The sequence below is a fragment of the Diceros bicornis genome, assembly GCF_020826845.1.
Source record: "Diceros bicornis minor isolate mBicDic1 chromosome 21 unlocalized genomic scaffold, mDicBic1.mat.cur SUPER_21_unloc_1, whole genome shotgun sequence".
In the NCBI taxonomy this organism is placed as follows: domain Eukaryota; kingdom Metazoa; phylum Chordata; class Mammalia; order Perissodactyla; family Rhinocerotidae; genus Diceros; species Diceros bicornis.
This window is the reverse complement of record NW_026690885.1, coordinates 3,559,503-3,581,833: the sequence shown is the minus strand read 5'-3', so window position 1 is coordinate 3,581,833 and position 22,331 is coordinate 3,559,503. Positions and strand designations below refer to the sequence as shown.

The window sequence follows — 22,331 nt, the reverse complement described above, 5'->3', positions numbered from 1 at the left end:
TAATTACCTCCCTAAAGGCCCTGTCACATTGGGGATTGGAGCTTCAACATAAGAATTTGGGGCCAGCACAATTCAGTTTATAACACATGGTAAAGTAAAATAATTCCTTCAGGATTGTTATATGTAAGTTTTTATTAAGGGATATTTTTGAAATCTTAATGTAATTTAAGGACTTGTTTATGTGGAAACTAAAAAGTGATAATTATACTGTGTGAAAAGCTGAAAATTTAGTCTGACAGCTCTGTTTCCATTCTACATTCACCTTGATGCTTCCCAATTCCCTTGTCTGGGGAAAAAATATACAAAGAAAAAATTAAAATTTCCTCAGCATATTGTAAAACGAAGTATAACAAATATTTTTTCAAAGTACAGTAGTGGTCAAGATCCTCTTGCTTTGAAAATTCCAGTTAGTAATTATTAACCGAGACATCATTACAATAATTCTAAACTTGCTGATATCTCCTTATATATGTCCCCTCTTTTCCTCCAGCAAAGAGGAATGCCTGATTGAAGAAGTTACCTTCTGTTCCTTAATAAGTATTTTCAGTTGTGTTTGTTTGCTTTGCTATCACTTTCCCCAACTCTCAATATTTTTTAAGAAATTGCAGATGGGTAACTGTGACAGGAAAAGGAAGAACTGAACTAAAATCTTTGATTATAGATTTACCTCAAGCACTCAACTACAGAAAGTAATAGGAAGGCATAAAAAAGTTGACCATTATGTCAGATCCTTAAATTCTGATACACGGTCCTTCTTTCGGCAATAACATCTGTCTCTCAAAAACCTGTCAATTCCTACTGTTATTCTAGTGTCAACAATAATGTGAAACGCGACATTCTCTCTTCAGCTTCCCTGGTTCAGAAACTGCTTTGAGAAGACACATAATTATGTTCAGAATTTTAAGATTCAAGACCACCCTATTTCCTGTTGCTAAGCACACAAACTGACAGACTATTTTAAAAAAGAAAAGAGACGCCTGTCTTTGTGCCTGTTCTCGGCAAGTGGGAAATCTGCCAACCTGCAAAAGCCCAGCTTGTATTTTGCTAGAGCCAATATTTTACTTTGCGAATGTTGAGCCCGTTCAAATGTAGCATTACCTTATGGTGAGCAGGAGTTAATTTTTGCAGATTTCTTGTACATTTTTTGTTATAAAAGTTTAAACTGTTGCTGGTGGGAATGTAAAATGGTACAGCCACTTTGGAAAACAGTTTGGCAGTTTCTCAGAATGTTCAACATAGTTACCATGTGACCCAGCAACTCCACACCTAGGTATATACTCAAGAGAGGTAAAAACATATGCACACAAAATCTTATGTGCAAATTTCCAAGCAGCAGTATTCATAACAGCCAAAAAGTGGAAACAACTCAAATGTCCATCATCTGATAAATGGATAAACAAAATGTGGTATATCCATGCAATGGAATATTATTTGGCCGTTAAACGGAAGTACTTATAACTGCTACAGCATGGATAAACCTTGAAAACGTTATGCTGAGTGAAAAAAGCCAGTCTCGGGCTGGCCCAGTGGTGTAGCGCTTAAGTACACGCGCTCTGCTTTGGCGGCGCCAGGTTCGCAGGTTTGGATCCCAGGCACAGACCTACGCACTGCTCATCAAGCCATGCTATGGTGGCATCCCATATAGAAAACAGAGGAAGATGGGGACAGATATTAACTCAGGGCTAATCTTCCTCAGCAAAAAGAGGAAGATTGGCAACAGATGTTAGCTCAGGGCCGATCTTCCTCACCAAAAAAAAAGAAAAAGAAAAAAGCCACTCAAAAAAGACCACCTATTACACCTATTGTATAATTTTATTGATATGAAATGTCCAGAAGAGGCAAATCTTTAGAGACAGAAGGTAAGTGGTTGCTAGGGCTGGAGGTTGGGGAGGATGGGGAGTGATTGCTAAAGGGTATGGAGTTTCTTTCTGGAATGATGAAAATGTTCTAAAATTGATTGTGGTGATAGTGGCACAGCTTTGTGAATAAACTAAAAAACTGCTAAACTATATAGTTTAAAAAGATGAATTATATGATCTGTGAATTATGTCTCAATAAAACTGTTTTTAACAGTTTAAATTAAGTTAAATTTGTTAAATTGGAAAAAAAAAAGCCAAGAAGACAATGTTCATTTTCCTGGCATAATCCTGTACAAACAGATTTTGGGTAATTTCTTTTTCCTGTGTTTAGATTGATCTTTACATAGGTATAAGCATACTGAATATATAATTTTTTTTTCATTTACCATATTTAAGCATTTCCCTTGATGTGACATAGTCTTCATTTGCCTCGTTTTTATGACTTCCTAATCTTGCCTATTTTGTTGTCATATAGGTCGCTTCCAACTTTTCATGATTATAAGTAATGCTGCAAATGAACTTGTTTGTCCACGTAGCTTTTTTTTCTGTTAGGTTTATTTCCTTAACAATGTTTCCATGTAGAATTATAGAATCAAAGGCAACAAGGATATTTAGGACCCTTAATGTCTGACTCTTTTCCAAGAGGATTCTGCCTGTTTATTCTGCTACCAAGAATGCAAGAGCTTCTGTTTTACCTATCCTTCATCAATACTGGGGGTTATAATTTTTTAAGTGAACTTTTCATTCTAGAATAATTTTAGGTTTGCAGAAAAGCTGCAAAGATAATATCAAGATTTCCCTTGAATCCCTTACTCAGTGTCCACCATTGTTAACCTCTTACATTATAGTGCCACACTTGTCAAATCTAAGAAACCAACATAGGTACATCACTATTGACTAAACTCCAGACTTTATTCAGATTTCACCAGTTTTTCTATTAATGCCTCTTTGCTGTTCCAGGACCCAGTCCAGGATTGAGTGTTATAGTTTTAATTTTAAAAAATTTAATGTAATGGGTATAAAATGATATTACATTGTTGTCAGTCTTGTTTTTTGTTTTTTTAAGCCAAGTTTTTAAGGGAATATTTCTAACTATTTTGTTTGATAGGAGAAAGATTGGAAGTTAATTTCCCTCCCAATAAACTTAGTTTATCAGGGCTGGCCCGGTGGCACAAGCGGTTAAGTGCGCGTGCTCCGCTGCAGTGGCCCGGGGTTCGCTGGTTCGGACCCCGGGCGCGCACCGACGCACAGCTTCTCAAGCCGTGCTGTGGCAGCGTCCCATATAAAGTGGAGGAGGATGGGCATGGACGTTAGCCCAGGGCCAGTCTTCCTCAGCAAAAAGAGGAGGATTGGCAGACGTTAACTCAGGGCCCATCTTCCTCACAAAAGAAAAAAAAAACTTACTTTATGAAAGTATTATTCCTGTCACTTGAAAACTAGAAACACACTTCTGTGGTCTTCCTGCCAAAAATGCATAACCAGAATGTAACCATGAGGAAACATCAGTCAAACACATATTGAGAGACAGTCTACAAAGTAGCCAGCCTATATTCTTAAAAAGATGTCAAGGTCAAGAATGACAAAGACAGACTGAGGAGCTGTTCCAGATTAAAAGAAATTCAAGAGACATGACCCTAGATTGGATCCTGAACCTGGAAAAAAGTTGGCTACAAAGCAGATTATTGGGCCAATTGACAAAATCTGAATGTGGACTGTGGAATGAAAAATAAGATTGTATCAATGTAAAATTTCCTGATTTTAATCATTGAACTCTGCTCATGAAAGAGAATGTCCCTGTGGACATTTGGAAATACATACTGAACTGTTTAGGGGGAGAGAGGGAAGATGTCTGTAACTTACCTTCAAATGGTTCAGGAAAAAATAGTATGCATATATATAAACATACTCACATGCATGTATGTAGAGGGAGAGAGAATGATAAAACAAATGGGGCAAAACATAAACAATTGTTAAATCCAGCTAAAGAGTATTAGGGAAGTTTCTTGTATGATTCTTGCAACTTTTCTGTAAGTTTGAAGTTATATCAAAATAAAAAATTACCCCTCTCCCCCTCCAAAAAAGTAGAACTTTTTTCCCTATTGAGTCTCCTAAATAATTTTCTATTTATTCCTATTGGGTCTCAGCAGATCCTCAAATACAAGTTGCCTCCTTTGATCCTTATAGGGGAATAATGCACCAGACTGATTTTTATGCATAATTAAGGGTAATCTTTTTATAACGCCTGATTTATTACATGCCACTAAAATATAATGTTCTCATTAATTAGTGTATTACTAGAGTTTGTTGAGGACCCAGAGTTCCATATTCTAAAAAGTCTGGAATTCTTGGCAAAATGGCACTTAATAACTACTTGCTATCACAGAGAATTGTAACTTCTCCTGTTTTTAGGAAGTACCCACTGTTAACAGTGCTTTTTTGAATTGGTCATTGTTTTCAGTTCCTGTGGTTACGGAAGCGTTTACTGTAAGTTAAATCATGGTTTTGTGCTACTTTTGTTGATTGCACAGGTTACCATTTAGACTCCTGTTGTTTCTCTCCGCTTCTTGGCTCTCGGCCTTCTTTGTCCAGTGGAAATGGGCCTGGAGTCTTCTGCCTCTCTTAGTGGGTCAGAGGAGTTTGAGAACTACTGGTTGCAAGGAGTGACTCAAGGCACTTCCTTTGGCCCTCCCAGGTGGCTTTCTCATCTCTGAGACAGGCCTACACCTTTGCTTTATGTCTTGGCCTTTAACAGACCAACAAAGAGGGAGGGACTGCTGTGTACTCCCTGAGCTGGGTTAGTAATTTCTCTGGTATTGGTTCATCAACACTCCCTAAATGGGTCTTGAAAGTGAAATATCAAAGGCCTTCCAAACTCACAAGTCTGGTCACTGATTTGCCTCAGGTCTTCACTAAATGACCGCTATTGTGTACCTACTCTGAGTCCTCACGTGCAGCCAGCTGAAGCTCAAGCACAGTAGCACATCACTTGGAGCCATCTTTATAAATAACTTATTTTGAGAACAGGAAAAATGAAAGTAGTTGTTACATTAGGGTACTGGTAATAGGTGATTTTTGCCTGTTTTAAAATTTGTCTTTGTTATTATATCAGCTTTTCAATTACAAAAGGAATAGAAGACACATTGTATCACAAATACTGTTCATATTGATAAATCAGAATGTTGATTAATATAATTTTGCTAATTAAACCATATGGTATAATGGAAAACTCTTAGGAATGACGTAATGGCCTCTTTGGATGGTGAAATTGCAATATCCTCTAAGGCAATCTTGACCCAACAATTTTATTTCTAGGAAACTGTCCCACTAGTATTGTCACGTTTGCAGATAGACATACACTCAAGGATATTGTTGCAGCATGGTTTGCAGTGGTAGATGGTGGGAAACAAACCAAGGTCCATCAAAATGAGACTGGTTAAATAAATTATGGTGCATCTATAGAACAGGATAATATGCAGCTGTTAAAATTGCAATATAGTCTCTTTGCCAGTCCAACAAGTAAGAAACTTAGAAGTCACCACTCCATCCTAACAAGTAAAAACACAAACAAACCAAAAAATCAGCAACTCTTCTTCAGTCTGTCAGAGAAGTGAGATCATAGGGCAGTCCACTGCTCCTAAAATTGGAGGGACCGCCAGGTGCATAGAGAAATCACAACTTACCAGAACAGAGCTGAAACCTCTACAATAACCAGTGCTGAGGGAGAGAAACCTCAACTGTAACTGACAAATTGCTGGAGGCTCAGTGTAAATAGGTTCAAGAGATTAAAAACTCCGGGGGGACTAGTCATAGGGAGACTCCCCTCTTTTGTGAGTTTACAGGTCCTCACAGTGAACATCGGAGAAAAATTCCCTCATAATTCAGGTAGAGGAATGGGGAAAAGGAACCATTTTTGAAATGTACTAGAGCATTCTGTTCTTAGCAGTATCTGCCCTCAGGAGAAGCTATTTAACCAGAGCCTAACTGATCTAGGGAAAGGGAAATACCCAACTCCAGAAGGCCCTAGGCTTCTATGTGGAGAAAAGGAAATAACCAATTCCAGCCCCTTCTAGCCTTGAACCTAAAATTTCTCTAAAAAGATGATGTCTTAAAAATCAATTGACTTAGATGCATGGATTTATTTCTGGACTCTCAGTTCTGTTTCATTCATCTGTATGTCTGTCCTTATACCAGTACAGGCTAGAATTACTCTAGTTTTGTAGTAAGTTTTGAAATTGGGAAGTGTGAGTCCTCCAACTTTGCACTTCTGTGGAAGATTTTTTTGGCTATTCTAGGTCCCTTGTATTTCCATATGAATTTTAGTATCAGCTTGTCAATTTCTGAAAAAATGCCAGCTGGGATTTTGATAGAGATTGCTTTGAATCTGTAGATCAGTTTAGGAGTATTGTTGTCTTATCAACATTAAGTCTTACATTGCTTGTACACAGAATGTGTTTCCATTTGTTTAGGTCTTCTTTAATTTCTTTCTTCAATGTTTTATAGTTTTCAGTGTATTTGTCTTGCACTTCTTTGTTAAATTTATTCTGTTGTATTTTATTCTTTTTGATGCTATTGTAAATGGAATTGTTTTCTGATGTCAATTTCAGATTGTTTATTGCTAATGTATAGAAGTACATTATTTCTATTTATATATTGATCTTGTATCCTACAACCTTGCAGAACTTGTTTATTAGCTCTGTTTGTTCCTTGTGGAGTCCTTTATATAAGATCACATTATCTTCAAATAGAGATAGATTTACAGTGATACATCACTTAATGATGGGGATATGTTTTGAGGAATGCATTGTTAGGCAATTTCACTGTTGTGCAAACATCATAGAGTGTACTTACACAAATCTGGATGGTATAGCCTACTACACACCTAGGCTATATGATACTAGTCTTTTGGAACTACCGTCGTATGTGCAGTCCGTCATTGACTGAAACATCATTATTCAGCACGTGACTATTTTTTCTTTTGCAGTTTAGATGCCTTTCGTTTCTTTTTCTTGTCATACTTCCTGGCTAGAATCTGCAGTACAGTGTTAAATAGAAGTGATGAGAGCAGACATTCTTGTGTTAATCTGAATCATAGGGAGAGAGCTTTCAATCTTTCACTGTTGACTATGATGTTAGCTGTGGGTTTTTCTTAGATGCATTTTATCAAGTTGAGGGAGTTCCCTTCTATTCCTAGTTTGTTGAGTGTTTTTTTCTTATCATGAACACGTTGGATTTTGTCAAATGCTTTTTCTGTGTCTATGGAGATAATTATTCAGAGGGATTGTCTTTTATTCTATTAATATGGTATATTACATTACTTGATTGTCATATGTTGAACCGACTTTGCATTGCTAGGATAAATCCTCCTTGATCATGGTGTATAATCCCTTTTATATGTTGCTGAATTTGGTTTGCTAGTATTTTATTGAAAATTTTTACATCTATATTCATAAGAAATATTGGTCTGTAATTTTCTTTTCTTGTGACATCTTTGTCTAGTTTCAGTGTTAGGGACTGGCCTCATAGAATGAGTTGAGAAGTATTTCTTCCTCACCTGTTTTTGGAAGAGTTGATGAAGGATTAGTGTTAATTATTCTTTAAATGTCTGGTAGAATTCACCAGTGAAGCCTTTGGTCCTGGACTTTTCTTTAGGGGAAGTTTTTTGATTACTAATTCAATTGCTTAACTTGTTATAAGCCTATTTAGATTTTCTATTTCTTCTTGAGTAGGTTTTGTTAGTGTGTGTCCATCTAAGAGTTTGTCCAATTCATCTAGGTTATCTAATTTGTTGGCATACAATTATTTTTAGTATGCCTTTATAATCTTTTTTATATCTGTAAGGTAGGTAACATAGTACCCATTTTCATTTCTGATTTACTTAGTAATTTAAATCTTCTCTCTATTTTTTTTTTTTTTGGTCAGTCTATCTAAAGGTATCTCAATTTGTTGATCTTTTCAAAGAATCAACTTTTGGTTTTGTTGATTTTCTGTATTGCTTTTCTCTTCTCTAATTCATTTATTTCTGCCCTAATCTTTATAATTTTCTTCCTTCTGCTTGCTTTGGATTTAATTTGCTCTTCTTTTTCTAATTTCTTAACATGGAAGTTTAGGTTACTGATTTGAGTTCTTTCTTCTTTTTTGATATAGACACATACAGCTATGAATTTCCCTAGTCTAAGCACTGCTTCTGATAGGTTTTGGTATGTTGTGTTTTCCTTTTCATTCATCTCAAACTATCTTCTAATTTCCCTTGTGATTTTTTCTTTGACCCATTAATTATTTGAGTGTGTTTTTAAATTCCCACATATTTTTGAATTTGCCAAATTTCCTTCCTTTATTGATTTCTAATTTCATTCTATTGTCAGCAGAGTTCATACTTTCAATCCCTTTAAATTTATTGAGACTTCATTTATGGCCTAACATATAGAATGTTCCATGTGCAGTTGAGAAGAATATGTACTCTGCTGTTGGGTGGGTTGAGTCTTCTGTATATGTCTATTGGGTCTCATTGGTTTATAGTTGTTCAAGACCTCTGTTTCCTTATTGATCTTCTATCCAGTTGTTCTATCCATTATTGAATGTGGGGTATTGAAGTCTCCAACTACTATTGTTGAATTGTCTATTTCTCCTTTTAATTCTCTCAGTTTTCGATGCAGGTATTTTAGGGCTTTGTTGTTAAGATATGTGTAGATATATAGATATAGGTATAGATATCTGTTTCTCATTGTTATAAATTTGTCATAAACTGATCCTTTTATCATTATAAAATGTCCTTTGTCTCAAGTAACAATTTTGTGTCTTAAAGTCTATTTTGTCTGATATTAATATAGCCGCTCTAGCTTTCTTTTGGTTACTGTTTGCATAGTATATTTTTTCCATGAGGCTTTGTTCATATACCCTTTTCTGTCTCTTTGCTTGGAACCTCTTTGTGTCTTTGAATCTAAAATGAGTCTCTTTAGACAGCATATAGTTGGATCATGTTTTTTATCCATTCTACCAATCTCTTACCTTAATGGTAGTATTTATTCCATTTAAACTTAATGTCATTATCGAAAAAGTAGGATTTCCATTTGCCATTTTGCTCTTTGTTTTCTATATATCTTTTTTTGTTCCTTTAATCCTCCATGCTGCCTTCTTTTGCACTAAATATATATTTTATAGTATACCATTTTAAATCTCTGTCATTTATTTTGCTGTGGGTACCCTACTGTCATAATTAATATCTTAGCTTATAATAATCTAGTTTGGATTAATACCAATTTAATTTAAATAGCATACAAAAACTTTGCTCCTGTATAGCTCCATTGTTTTCCCACTCCCTTGTGATGTTATTGTAATACAAACTATATCTTTATATCTTATATGCTACTCATCAACATAGATTTATAATTACTGCTTGATGCACTTGTCTTTTAAATTATATAGGAGAAGAAAAAGAGTTACAAACAAAAAATATATTTATGCTTTGTTTTATATTTCCCAATGTAGTTACCCTTACTAGTGCTATTTATTTCTTACTGTGAATGTGAGTTACTGTGTAGTGTCCTTTCATTTCAGCCTGAGGGATTCCCTGTAGTATTTCTTGTAGGGCGGGTATGGTAATGACAAATTTTCTCTGTTTTTGTTTAGCAAGGGATACCTCAATTTCTCCTTCATTTTTGAAGGAAAGTTTTGGTAGATATAGAATTCTTGATTGACAGTCTTTTTCTTTCAGCACTTTGAGTATGTTATCCTACTGCCTGCTGGCTTCCATGGTTTCTGATGAGACATCAACTGCTAATCTTATTGAGGATCCCTTATATATGAGGAGTCACTCCTCTGTTTTCACTTTCAAGATTCTCTCTTTTTCTTTGGCTTTCAATAGTTTGATTATGATGTATCTAGGTAAGGATCTCTGAGTTTATCATACTTGGACTTTGTTGAGTTTCTTTAAAGTGTAGATTAATGTTTTTCGTCAAATTTGGGAAGTTTTTGCCATTATTTCTTCAGAATTTCTTTCTGCACCTTTTTCTTTCTCTTCTCCTTCTGGGACTTTCATTGTGCCTATGCTGGTATGCTTGATGGTGTCCCACAGATCTCTCTCTGTTCATTTTCCTTCATTCTTTTTTCTTTCTTTTCCTCAGTCTGATAATCTCAATTGACTTATATTCAAGTTTGTTGATACTTTCTTCTGCCTATTTATATCTGCTGCTGAACCCTTCTAGTGAATTTTTTATTCTGGTGATTGTACTTTTCAACTGCAGAATTTCTATTTGGTTCTTTTTTTTTTTTTTTAATAATTTCTATCTCTTTATTGATAATCTCTTTTTGGACATTGTTCTCATACTTTCCTTTATTTTTTTAGACATGATTTCCCTTAGTTCTTTGAACGTATTTAAAATAGCTAATTTAAAGCCTTTTTCTAGTAAGTCCAACATCTGGGCTTCCTCAGGGATAGTTTCTTTTGACTGCTTTTTTTTTTTTCCTGTGTATGGGCTTTATTGTCTTGTTTTTTTTCATGTCTCATAATTTTTTGTTACAATTTGGACATTTGAAAATAATAAAATATGACAACTGTGAACATCTGATTCTCTTCCTCTCAGAGTTTGTTGTTGCTGTTTGTTTACTGACTTTCTGGACTAATTATGTAAAGTATTTTTTTGTCATGTGTGGTCACTGAAGGTTCTATTCACTTATTAGTGATCAGCTAATGATTAGACAGAGTTTTTTGAAATGCCTAAAACCAGTAAGTTTCACAGTCTTTGCCAAGGGGCTTTGAGTGTGTCTTCGGGCACACCTTCAGCCCTCATCCAGGCAGTTTACAATTCCACCTTGACCTTTGCTAAGTGCTTGCGCAGAGCCTCCGGGCAAGCCTGAGGTGAGAGCTTAGGCCCTTCTCAGGACTTTTCCTGAGCATGCCCAAGGCCTGAGCGTGCAGGTGGCCATCTGGATTTCCAGGAGTGTGTTGGAGCTTTTCAAAGCCCCCTATGGACATCTTGTTAACCAGCTTTTCCTTTTAAGGTTTTTGGTTAGCCTGTTGTTTGCCCAACTGTTATCTACTGCCCAGCTTTTATATATAGCCTTGATGTTAAACAATTGTCTCTGATTTTTTTTTTTTTTTTTGTGAGGGAGATCAGCCCTGAGCTAACATCTGATGCCAATCCTCCTCTTTTTTCTGAGGAAGACTGACCCTGAGCTAACATCCATGCTCATCTTCCTCCACTTTATATGGGACGCCGCCACAGCATGGCTCGACAAACAGTGCGTCAGTGCATGCTGGGGATCCGAACCGGCGAAACCCGGGCTGCCGCAGCAGAGTGCGTGCACTTAACTGCCTGCGCCACTGGGCCGGCCCCTGTCTCTGATTATTTTTGACAAATACCCCCAAGGAGAAGGCTTTTTGCACTGTGTGAGCTCCAAGTTAAGTCAAATAAAGACAGTCTTGTGAGTGTAGCCTTCCAGGAAACCACCAGATAAGTCACGTAATGACAGTTCTCTGAGCATGGGGCGTTGAAGGAATTCCATCTCTTTTCCACTCCTTCCAGTAGCTGTTAGACTGCTGGGTTACAGGCTGTGGATTTTCAAAGTTACCGCAGACCTGAAGAGTGGGAAATGAGAATAGGACAAGTTAAAGCACCGTAAAGTGTACTGTTCCTACCAAGATTCAGTTGTTTTTCTTGAGTAAATGCTCCCCTGATTGCTGCAAGCCTGTGGTTAATCTCCGGAATTCTAAGTTATTTTCCAGTGTCGAAGATGTTTTCCGGTGTCACTGTTTCTTTTATGAAACATAGAATTTTGAGAGGTTCTTATTCTACCATTTTCTCTGACATCTCTGTTCATTTGTTTTTAACATCAAAGTTGTTTCTTTTATTTTTTGGAATAGAAGAGATGGTATATTTGAAGAGAAGCAACACCTGATTCTGTTGCAGCTGTGTTTATAGCATTTTCTGTCTGAACATTTGGGCCTCAGTTTTTCCATATGCAGAAAAGGGGTGCAAATACGTCTCCCCATCTATTCTGTAGGGCTCTGTGAACTAAATGCTACTGTATATGTGGAGATGCTTTGGTCTCTTTGGAAGAAAAGCACTTAAATTCCTCAAGGCTTCAGGGTTGTTACTTCCAGTTCTGCTTCCCACTGTGTGTCCTTGATCAAGCCACTGAACCAATTGCTTCTGTTTCTTTTTCCACCTCTCCCCTCCCCTCTCTCTTTTCAAGGAAGAGACAATGTTCATTTTCCTGATAGACATGCCAGTAAATTTAAATTGCTTTAAATGTATTTAAAATGATTTGAAGATGTTCAGGAAAAACTGTTGTTATTTGAGGTTGACTAGAAATTATGGCTGTTTGCACATATGCAGAATATTTTAATGCAATCTCGAATGTGATTATTGGAGGGTTTTTTATATTACACATAATACCAGAAATAGAGTTTTGAAACCTCTGGTAGTCCTTTGTATGCGTCTCTCTCTCTCCCTCTCCCTTTTTTTTTTTTTCCATCAGGTACCTTCCTAGCTCCATCAAATCTGAGCATCTCTGAGGAAAGAGGCTAGAACTCACAGCTGTTTTTTTTGCTTGTGGCAAAATATACATAACATAAAATTTACCATTTTAACCACGTTTAAGTGTACAATTCAGTGGCGTTAATTACATTCACATAGTTGTGCAATGTATGCATTTCTTTTTGAAAAATATAGATTCCATAGTTCCTTGACAATATTTGCTTTGTGAACCAACACTGTTTTTAAAATTAAAGAGTATGGACTATACCAGTTTTTTGCTCATTCGTTTTGTAGGAAGCCATGAGTTTTATAAACATGGTAGCTGTTGATTTCAATGGTCATGCTTCCTTTACCTCATTTCATTTCTGAAAACAACCTAAACAACCTAATTGTTCATACACAATACATTTAACTCACGTCTCTTTTGGTGCTGCAGGTTGCAATGCAGGCAGGGATTAACTTGGGGACAGCTGTGTCAAGAGGATTGTATCAACCAGCAACAATCTTTATGGGCCGCCAAATGTCAGCCATCTCAAGCACTGGAGATGTTAGTACAGAGCGGAAATCTCCCCAACCCACGAAGAACTTCAGAACAATTCCTGACCCATGTTCACAGCAACAGACAGCCCAGAGCAGTGATGTGACAGACAGCTATGTAGTCTGCACTAATAGTGGCACACAGTGCTTAAATAAGTCTGACAAAATAGATGGAAGGACATCTCTTCAGATTGATGAGAAAATGCCAGTCACAGCCAGCCCATTGTCTGAGGAGGAAGAGACTCATTGCTTGGAGATAGGAAGCAACTCACATCACGGCAAGAGTAATTTATCTGAAAGCAGAAAGTCTGCTGAACTCCATTCCCTGTTACGGGGAAGATTACGTCCAGGGAGCAGAACCACTGATTTAAAGTGTGACAGTTCCAGCAGATCAGGGGCATCAGAGGGAGATATACTGACACGGGAACATATTGAAGTCAAGGAAGACAGTGCCAGACTACCAGTCGCTCCGATATCAGTCTCAGAATACTGTGCATCTGAAAGTAAGTGTTCTCAAGAGAAGCATTCTGCTCAGGAAGGTTTCTCAGGTGGGGTGAGAGGCTGAGATTGTTTGCTGATTTTTGTTGGTATTTAGTTTTTCCGGGTGGTAGTGGTCTTATGTAAGAACAAAGTGTACTCTCTAATTTTATCTTTTGTCAAAAAACAAAGTACAGTGCTGACTTTGCCAACAAATTCCATTCTAATGAATTCTTAAATATGTATGTGGAAATATTCTTACAAGCGAATTCTCTGATTTTTAAACTCATTGTTATATTTTTAATATATTTAATAAAATATTTTTAATGAGTTTTTAAATACTGTAATTAATCATAGATTGTTTCTACATGTTTTAACTGATGAATAATCGCACTCCGTGAGGTGGAACGTCTTACCTCGCTTCTCCCTGCACTTAGTGATCAGTAGTCTCTTCATATCCCCTGTTACAGATCATCCTCCTCACGGGGACCCCGAGGCACAGAAGCCCTTCAGGAAAATGCAGCAACAGCAGGAAGAGGAAGGTCTGAGCAGCAGCAGTGACCTCACAGTTGCCGTAAGTGAAGATGATCTGATTTTAGAGAGTCCAGAACCACAGCCAGATCCCAGTGACAAGATGGAGGGAGAAGATGGAATAGAGGCCTTAAAATTAATCCACTCTGAGCAAGAAAGAGGTGCCCTATCCACCGAAAAACATAATTGTATTTTGCAAACTCTAAGCTCTCCTGATTCAAAAAAGGAATCCTCCGCTAACTCACCAACAAGAGAGTAAGCCATTGAATTTTTTTTTACTATTCTGTTTTTAATTATAGACATTTTTAGAGATCATTCCACTGGGAATGTATTGTCGAACACTCAGTCATGAATGTATAAGTTCCTTACTCATAAATAATCTCTTAGCAAAGGTCTAATTTGCTTTCTTTTCTTTTTTTATAAAATAGCTTTAAAAGTCTGAATATCATTGCAATCATGGTGATTTGCAGTTTATAATTATATCCAAACAATCCCTGGTTAATTCATAAGTCATTCCCCCCACCCCTACCCTCCAGCCTTTTAAGAAAACAAATCATTTTGAAGTTGTGGTAACACAGAAGGTGACAAATGGTTAAACTTACTAGGAATTCAGCTTTAGAGGCTAGGAACTTTGTATCTAATTAATTTGCTTAATCCTAATATCCCTTGCCATGGTGTCATTTTTGTCATACGATTAAATATGAGTTAATAAGTTCTTCTAAGTGTATATCTAAGCCAGCTTTCCTTTTCTGAATGTAAATATGAGGACACTGGAATCTTTAATGTTAAATAGGAACAACATCAGTGTTATACATTTTGAGCACTTATTATAATATCCAACTCATGAAAGCTCATGTATAATTTTTTATTATTGATTGGAGGTACTAGGTGGAATTGTGTAGAAAACATGGAAACTGTTGAAAACCAATTCTGCAATGAAAAATAACTCTAATAGCATCAAATCTCTTTTAGGAGTGGAAGGAACCTACGTAACAAACTAAGGTAGATCTCGCCTTTTAAAAATGAGGAAATCAAGGCTAGGGGCATAGGAATGACACGGAGGCCGTTGGGGCAGACCTTCCATACAGCCTGCCTCCCCAACCCACATGCCACCACTAGAATTTTCTGTTACACTGTGATGCCATCACTCTTTCTTTCCAACAGTCCCAGCAACAGTGAAAAGCCAAGTGGGCATCCTTGTATATGAGGGGATATGTTCTCTTTTAGAGCAGCATTGCACCTTTAATGTATTGCCTCTTACCATTCATTATCTACTTATGGTGAAAATTTTAATTTATAGTCTGATTGACTTTAAAGTGATGTTCAAGAAATATTTATTAATAGCACATCCAAGTACAAAGTACTTGTACTGTGGATGGAAGAACCAACATGGTTCCTGTCATTGGGAAATTTGATTTATTAGAGTGGCAAGCCAAATGGATTTTTTTGTGTGTGTGTGAGGAAGATCGGCCCTGAGGTAACATCTGCCAATCCTCCTCTTTTTGCTGAGGAAGACTGGCCCTGGGCTAACATCCATGGCCATCTTCCTCCACTTTATATGGGACGCCGCCACAGCATGGCTTGACAAGTGGTGTGTCAGTGCGCACCCGGGATCCAAACCAGCGAACCCCGGGCCGCCGCAGCGGAGCGCATGCACTTAACCGCTTGTGCCCCCGGGCTGGCCCCCCATTGGATTTTTCTAGTAAGAATACTTCTCTCGTCAAAGAGGTACAGGTATTATATACTACATCATCAGAAACTTTATTACTAGAGATAGAATGTATCTGTTTTGGGTTTCGTATTTGTAGGCTTCTTTTTATAGCAATTCATTGGACAAGTAAGTAGTTTGGTGGATTAACTGGGGGACTAGCATACTTACCCAGGACTCAGGCTTTTTCTGAGATGAAAAAAGTTGGGTATGTGTATAGAATTAAGAATGTTTTCTCTCTCCTTCTCCTATATGACTGACTTTTTCCTATGATCTTAAAGCCAAGTTCCTCAGAATTTTGGGATATAGTTTTCCAAAATTTGTTAGAAAACATGGGCATTTGGGGAATTTTTGAATAGTTTGTCCTAATGGAATGGTCCCAGAATGAAAGGTCAGTCACCAATGGTTGTTTTCTGTCTGTTACCAAATTTGAGCCCATTGATTTTTCTGTGGTAAAAGTACTACCCAGGGGCCGGCCCTGTGGCTTAGCGGTTAAGTGCGCGCACTCCGCTGCTGGCGGCCCAGGTTCGGATCCCAGGCGCACACTGACGCACCGCTTCTCGGGCCATGCTGAGGCCGTGTCCCACGTACAGCAACTAGAAGGATTTGCATCTATGACATACAGCTATCTACTGGGGCTTTGGGGGGAAAAAATAAATAAATAAATAAACAAAACAAAAAAAAAAGTACTACCCAGGAATAGGTTGAAGGTGGTTTAAATGATCCTGGTTAACCTGCTGACATCCTCACCGCTTTTGAGGCGCTGCGTTCTCTTATTTCCTCTTTAGCATGAGCTCTTCTCCTTGCTCTGAGGGTTAATTATTCATCTGAGACTACAGTGTCATATTTACAGAGCTAATACTATGACCTCAAAGGTTCATTATCTCAGTTTACTTTAGGGTCTGTTGGGGGCCTGGAGAAAAGTCACTTGAATGAATTTTAGTTAACAAAGATCGAGAGATGGGACAAAGGAAGACACATAGAAGGATCTGAACAGGAAAGCGGAACCTCTGATTTGATGAGAATGATGATAGATACTATGTTTGAGCACATCTATGTGCCAGCTGAGTTGCTGACCTTGAACATAAAACTTGGTCTTAAGCTTCCTGGCAGTGAAGGGAAAATAGATGTGCAGTATGCCGCGTAGTTTCCATCTGAGGAGAAAAGTGAAATCAAGGGTGACTTTTGGTGGTGTTTTCTCTTGTTTTTTGTTTGTTTTATTTAAAAAAACTTTTTAACAGCTTTATTGAGATATAATTCACGTACCATACAATCCACCCATTTAAAGTGTATAATTCAAGAGTTTTTGGCATATTATATTATTAATATTTAAATGCTGTGTTAAAATGTATATAACATAAAATTTTCCATTTTTAAGTGTACAATTTAGTGACGTTAATTATGTTCATGATATTGTACAACCATCACCACTACCAATTTCCAAAACTTTTTTGTCCCCCTTCTATATTTGTCCTTTTGGTCTATTTCAATTCACATAACATTTTCAAGATTCATCCATGTTGTAGCAGGTATCAGAACTTCATTCCTTTTTAGGCTAAATAATATTCCAGTGTATGGATATACCACATTTTGTTTATCCATTCATCTGTTGATGGACATATGGATTGCTTCTCTGTTTAAAAGCCAAGCATCTTTGAGAAGGTTCATGACCCACCCCCATGGATATTTCCAGATAATTGAAGACCAGCTTGTGCTTCCTGCACAGTTCCTTCATTGCAAGCTATAATTCACATTTCTCACAAGGAAGCATACTAGAATGAAGCTGAGTAAAAGCAATGTTGTTAAAAAGGAGGACCTTGAATCTCATTGTTAAAGAGTAGTTTGCTGCAAACATTGGTACAAAGCTCCATGACCTAAAACACCAGACATTTATTATTTTTCAGGTGCCAGGTGGTTGGCCCAGTGTCATTTGGGGCTACAAGAATTATTTGGCCAGATGTCCCTCATCGTCCAGTAGAGTAGTCCAACCTCAGTCACCTGGTGGTGGTAGCAGGGTTCCCAGCACAGCAAGAGGGCAAGCCCCAGTGCACAAATGCTTTAAAGTGTCTGCTTGTGTCAGGTTTGCTCATGTCCCATTGGTTAAAGAAAGTCACAGGACCCAGCCTAGAGTCAAGAGGTGAAAAAATATAATCCACCTCTTGATGGGATGAGTGGCAAAGTCCCATTGCAAATGATTGCACACAGGAATGAGAAGATTACGGTTGCTTTTTGCAATCCACCACAGTACTTGAGGACAAATTCAAATGAAGATAACCTCAGTGTGAGTCAAAAGGGTCAGGAAAGGTTTTATCCCAGGGTGTTGATGCAGCATCTTGAAGGCTGTAAAGGCTTGAATAAGAAGGAGGAGGGAAAGGAGTGAATGAGGTCTGGAGGAAGAGTGCAAGAAGGAATGCAGATACAGAGAACACAAAGGGCGTGGGAGGGCAGAGCAAAGCGTGTGACTAAGGGCTCATTGAGCAGGGCTTGTTGGAGTAAAGGTTTAAAATGTTGCCTGGGTCATGTTTGAGAAAGACCTTGAATATCAGGGTAAAGAATTTAAAGTTCCTTCTCTGTGTTTTCCAGAACTATTGAAGGTTATTTTAAGAGAAGAGTGGTATGGTGAGTAACTTGATTTAGGAGAATTAATCTGACATCATTAGTTTCATCAGGATTAATTGTATACACTGGTGGGCAGAATTCTGAGATGGCCCCTGAGGTTCCTGCCCCCTGATGTACACTCTGTATAATCCCCTCACTTTGCGTGCGGGCAGGACTGTGAGTTTGAAGGATTTCCTTTCTGTGATTAGGCTATGTTACGTGACAGAGGTGAAGAATTTTGCAAACATAATGAAAGTCCCCAAATCAGTTGACTTTGAGGTAATCAAAAAGGAATTGTTCGGGGTGGGCCAGACCTAAACAGATCAACCTTTAAAAGGGACTGGGCACTTACTGAAATCAGATTCAAAGCAGCTGAGATACTCTCCTGTTCACCTGAAGAAGCAAACTTGCCATCTTGTGACGAAGGCCACGTGGCAGACGATGGTATGTGCCCTGTGGGAGCTGAGGGCCTCAGTCCTATAGCCACGAGGACCTGAATTCTGCCAACAACCAGTGAACTTGGAAGAGGACCCTGAGCTTTAAATGAGATTGCCTATGAGGAGATGATAAAGATTAAATGAGATCATAAGGGTGAAGCCGTTATCCAATGGGGCTGGTCTCTTAAAAGAAGAGGAAGAGACACCAGAGCTTTCTTTCTCTGCCATGTGAGGACACAGTGAGAGGTGGCCATCTGCAAGTCTCACTAGGAACCAAATCAGCTGACACCTTGATCTTGGACTTCCCTGCCTCTAGAATTGCAAAAAATAAATTTTTGTTGTCTAAATCACCCAATTTGTGATATTTTGTTATGGCAACCTGAGCAGACTAATAAACCTGGCTAGAGGTTTATCCATTTTGTTGGGTTTTTCCCCAAAGAACCAGCTTTTTGTCTTTTGATTTTCTTTATTGTTTGCCTATTTTCAATTTCATTGGTTTCTGTTCTAAATTTTATTACTTCTTTTCTTCTGCTCACTTTGAATTTAATTTGCTCTTCTCTTTTCTAGTTTCCTAAGGTGGGAGCTTAGATTATTGACTTTTAGAGCTTTCTTCTTTTCTAATGTGTGCATTCAGTGCTATAAATTTCCCTGGAAGCACTGCTTTCACTGCATCCCACAAATTTTGATAAGTTGTATTTTCATTTTCGTTCAGTTCAAAATATTTTTAAATTTCTTCTGAGACTTCCTCTTTTACCCATGTGTTTAGGAGTGTGTTGTTTAATCTCCAAATATTTTGAGATTTCCTAGCTATATTTCTGTTATTGATCTCAGTTTAATTCTGTTGTGGTCTGAGAACATACTTTCTATGACTTCTGTTCTTGTAACTTTGTTGAGGTGTGTTTTATGGCCCAGAATGTGGTTTGTCTTAGCAAACGTTCCATGTGACCATGTGTATTTTGCTGTTGTTGGATGAAGTATCTTATAAATGTCGATTAGATCCAATTTAATGGTGCTATTCAGTTTAGCTATATCCTTGCTGCTTTTTACCTGCTGGATATGTTAGTCACCGACAGAGGTGACTAAATATTCAACTATAATAGTGGCTTTATCTATTTCTCCTTACAGTTCTATCACTTTTTGCCTGTGTATTTCAATGCTCTGTTGTTAGGTGCATACACTTTAAGGATTTTTGTGATATTCCTAGGTGTAGATTTTTTGGGTAATTATCCTACTTGGTGTTCTCTGAGCTTCCTGGATCTGTAGTTTGGTGGTATATGTTGTTAACTTCGGAAAATTCTTAGCCATTATTACTTCAAATATTCCTTCTGCTCCTTTCTCTCTTTCTCCTCCTTCTGGTATTCCCATTACTTGTATGTTACACCCTTTGTAATTATCCTACAATTCTTGGATGTTCTGTCCCATTTTTTTTTCATTCTTCCTTCTCTTTGCATTTCAGTTTGGGAAATTTGTACTGACATATCCTCAAGCTCACTGATTCTTTCCTCAGCTATGTCCAGTGTATTGGTGAGCCCCTCATAGATGGTCTGTTTTGAGTTTGATGTTTAGTTTTTTGGTTTTGAAATTATGTAGACCATTTAAAATTAATTATTTTTTATAAACCCCTGTATTAAAGAACCAAACTGTTCTCTCTTCTAGTTATAGTACCTTAGTTGAAAATCCCATTTTGTAATTCCATTTTGAGTCAACCAAAATTTCCTGAATACCTAGTAGGCCCAAAGCTCTGTACTGTGAGGTATGGGGTTGTAGCAATCTGAAATATGGCTGCAAATTCTTCAACACTCCTCTTATTAAAAGATGGGATCTCTCTCCCCTTCCCTTGAATATGGATGGGCTTATGACTGCTTCAACCAAATAGAGCATGGTAGAATTGATCCTCTATGACTTCCAAAGTTGAGTTATAAAAGGCCGTGCAGTTGCCACTCTTTTTGCTGGAACATGTGTTCTTGGAACCCTGAACCACCATGTAAGAAGTCTGACTATTCTGAGACTGCCGTGGTAAAGAAATTATGTGTAGGTGCTCTAGACTGTGGTCCCAGCTGTGCCCATCCTTGCAGCTATCCCCTCCAAAGTACCAGACATGTAGGCGAAGCCTTCTTGGACCCTCTACCAAGTGCATCCACCAGCTGATATCACTGAATAACCTCTCTCAATAATACCTAAAACAGAAGAATCCACTCAGCCAAGCCCTGACTGATTTTCTGATCCACAAAGTCATTAGATATAATAAAATGGTGGTGTTTTTTTTTTTTATTATTGTTTTTTGTGTGTGTGTGTGTGTGTAAGGAAGATCAGCCCTGAGCTAACATCCATGCCAATCCTCCTCTTTTTGCTGAGGAAGACTGGCCCTGAGCTAACATGCATGCCCATCTTCCTCTACTTTATATGGGATGCCGCCACAGCATGGCCTGACAAGTGGTGCGTGGTGCCCACCCGGGATCCAAACCCAGGCTGCCAGCAGCGGAGAGCGCACACTTAACCACTACACCACGGGGCCGGCCCCAAAATGGTTGTTGTTTTAAGCTACAAAGCTTTGGGGTAGTTTGTTACGAGTCTATAGATAGCTAGTATAGGACTTTGTTCATTTAACATTAAATATTTACTGAGTGCCTACTCTGTCCCAGGCACTACTCTTGCTCTTATGGTATTTATGATCATGCGTGTGGAGGGGAGGAAGAAAACACAAACCAATAAACAATCTGTGTGAAAATATTATGACAAAGAACGAGCAGGTTAAGTGCATAGAGAATGCATAGATGCAATTTAGTGTAGGATACTCAGGGAAAGTCTCTGTGGTGATTTGACATTTGAGAGGAGATCTAAAGTGAGTGAGAGTAAGCCACATTAAATTGTACCCATGCCTTCTCTGTCTATTTAACCTGCTTTATTCTTTGTTACCTTAATTTTCACCCTGGTATATTTGTTTGTTTATCAATTTATGTTTCATTTCTCTCCTTCAGTGTCTTGGAGATGAGTGGGATATATCTTGAGGAAGAGAATACCATGCAGCAGGAACAGCAAGTACAGAGGCCCTCTAGTGGCAGCATACGTGGTGTTTCTAGGAACAGCAAAGAAGCCAGTGCAGCTGGACCACAACAGGTGAGTGAGGAAGGTAGGAGATGGAGTGAGAGAAATATCAGTGGGCCACATCACAAAGGGTCTTGTAGGCTGTCGGAAGAACTTTGGATTGTGCTTCAAGGGAGGTGAAGAACCACTCTGGCTGCTTAATGGAAAATGAACTGTAGGGGACAGGGTGGGAGCAAGGAGACCTGTTTAGAGAATATTACAGTAATCTAGGGAGTAGGTGGTGGTGCCTTGGGTCAGGGTGGCAGCAGTGAGAAGTGTCAAATTCTGGATATACATATATTTTTTGTGTTTAAAAAAAAATACAGGGCTGGCCCCGTGGCTTAGCGGTTAAGTGCGCGCGCTCCGCTGCTGGCGGCCCAGGTTCAGATCCCGGGCGCGCACTGACGCGCCGCTTCTCCGGCCATGCTGAGGCCACGTCCCACGTACAGCAACTAGAAGGATGTGCAACTATGACATACAACTATCTACTGGGGCTTAGGGGGGGAAAAATAAATAAATAAAATAAAATAAAATAATACATAACATGAGATCTATCCTCTTAACATTTTTTAAGACTTTATTTTTTGGAACAGTTTTAGGTTCACAATAAAATTAAGAATTAGGT

General features: G+C 38.1%; 1 protein-coding gene across 1 annotated transcript in view; it reads left to right on the top strand.

Moving 5' to 3' along the window:
- Positions 1-12,776: 12,776 nt before the first annotated feature.
- LOC131401855 (centrosomal protein kizuna-like) overlaps positions 12,777-22,331 on the top strand; it is a 62,152-nt gene continuing 52,597 nt past the window's right edge. The window contains exons 1-2 of the mRNA XM_058536952.1: positions 12,777-13,374; positions 13,819-14,134. Of these exons, the coding sequence (XP_058392935.1) occupies positions 12,777-13,374; positions 13,819-14,134 (914 nt within the window). The remainder of the gene's footprint in view (positions 13,375-13,818; positions 14,135-22,331) is intronic.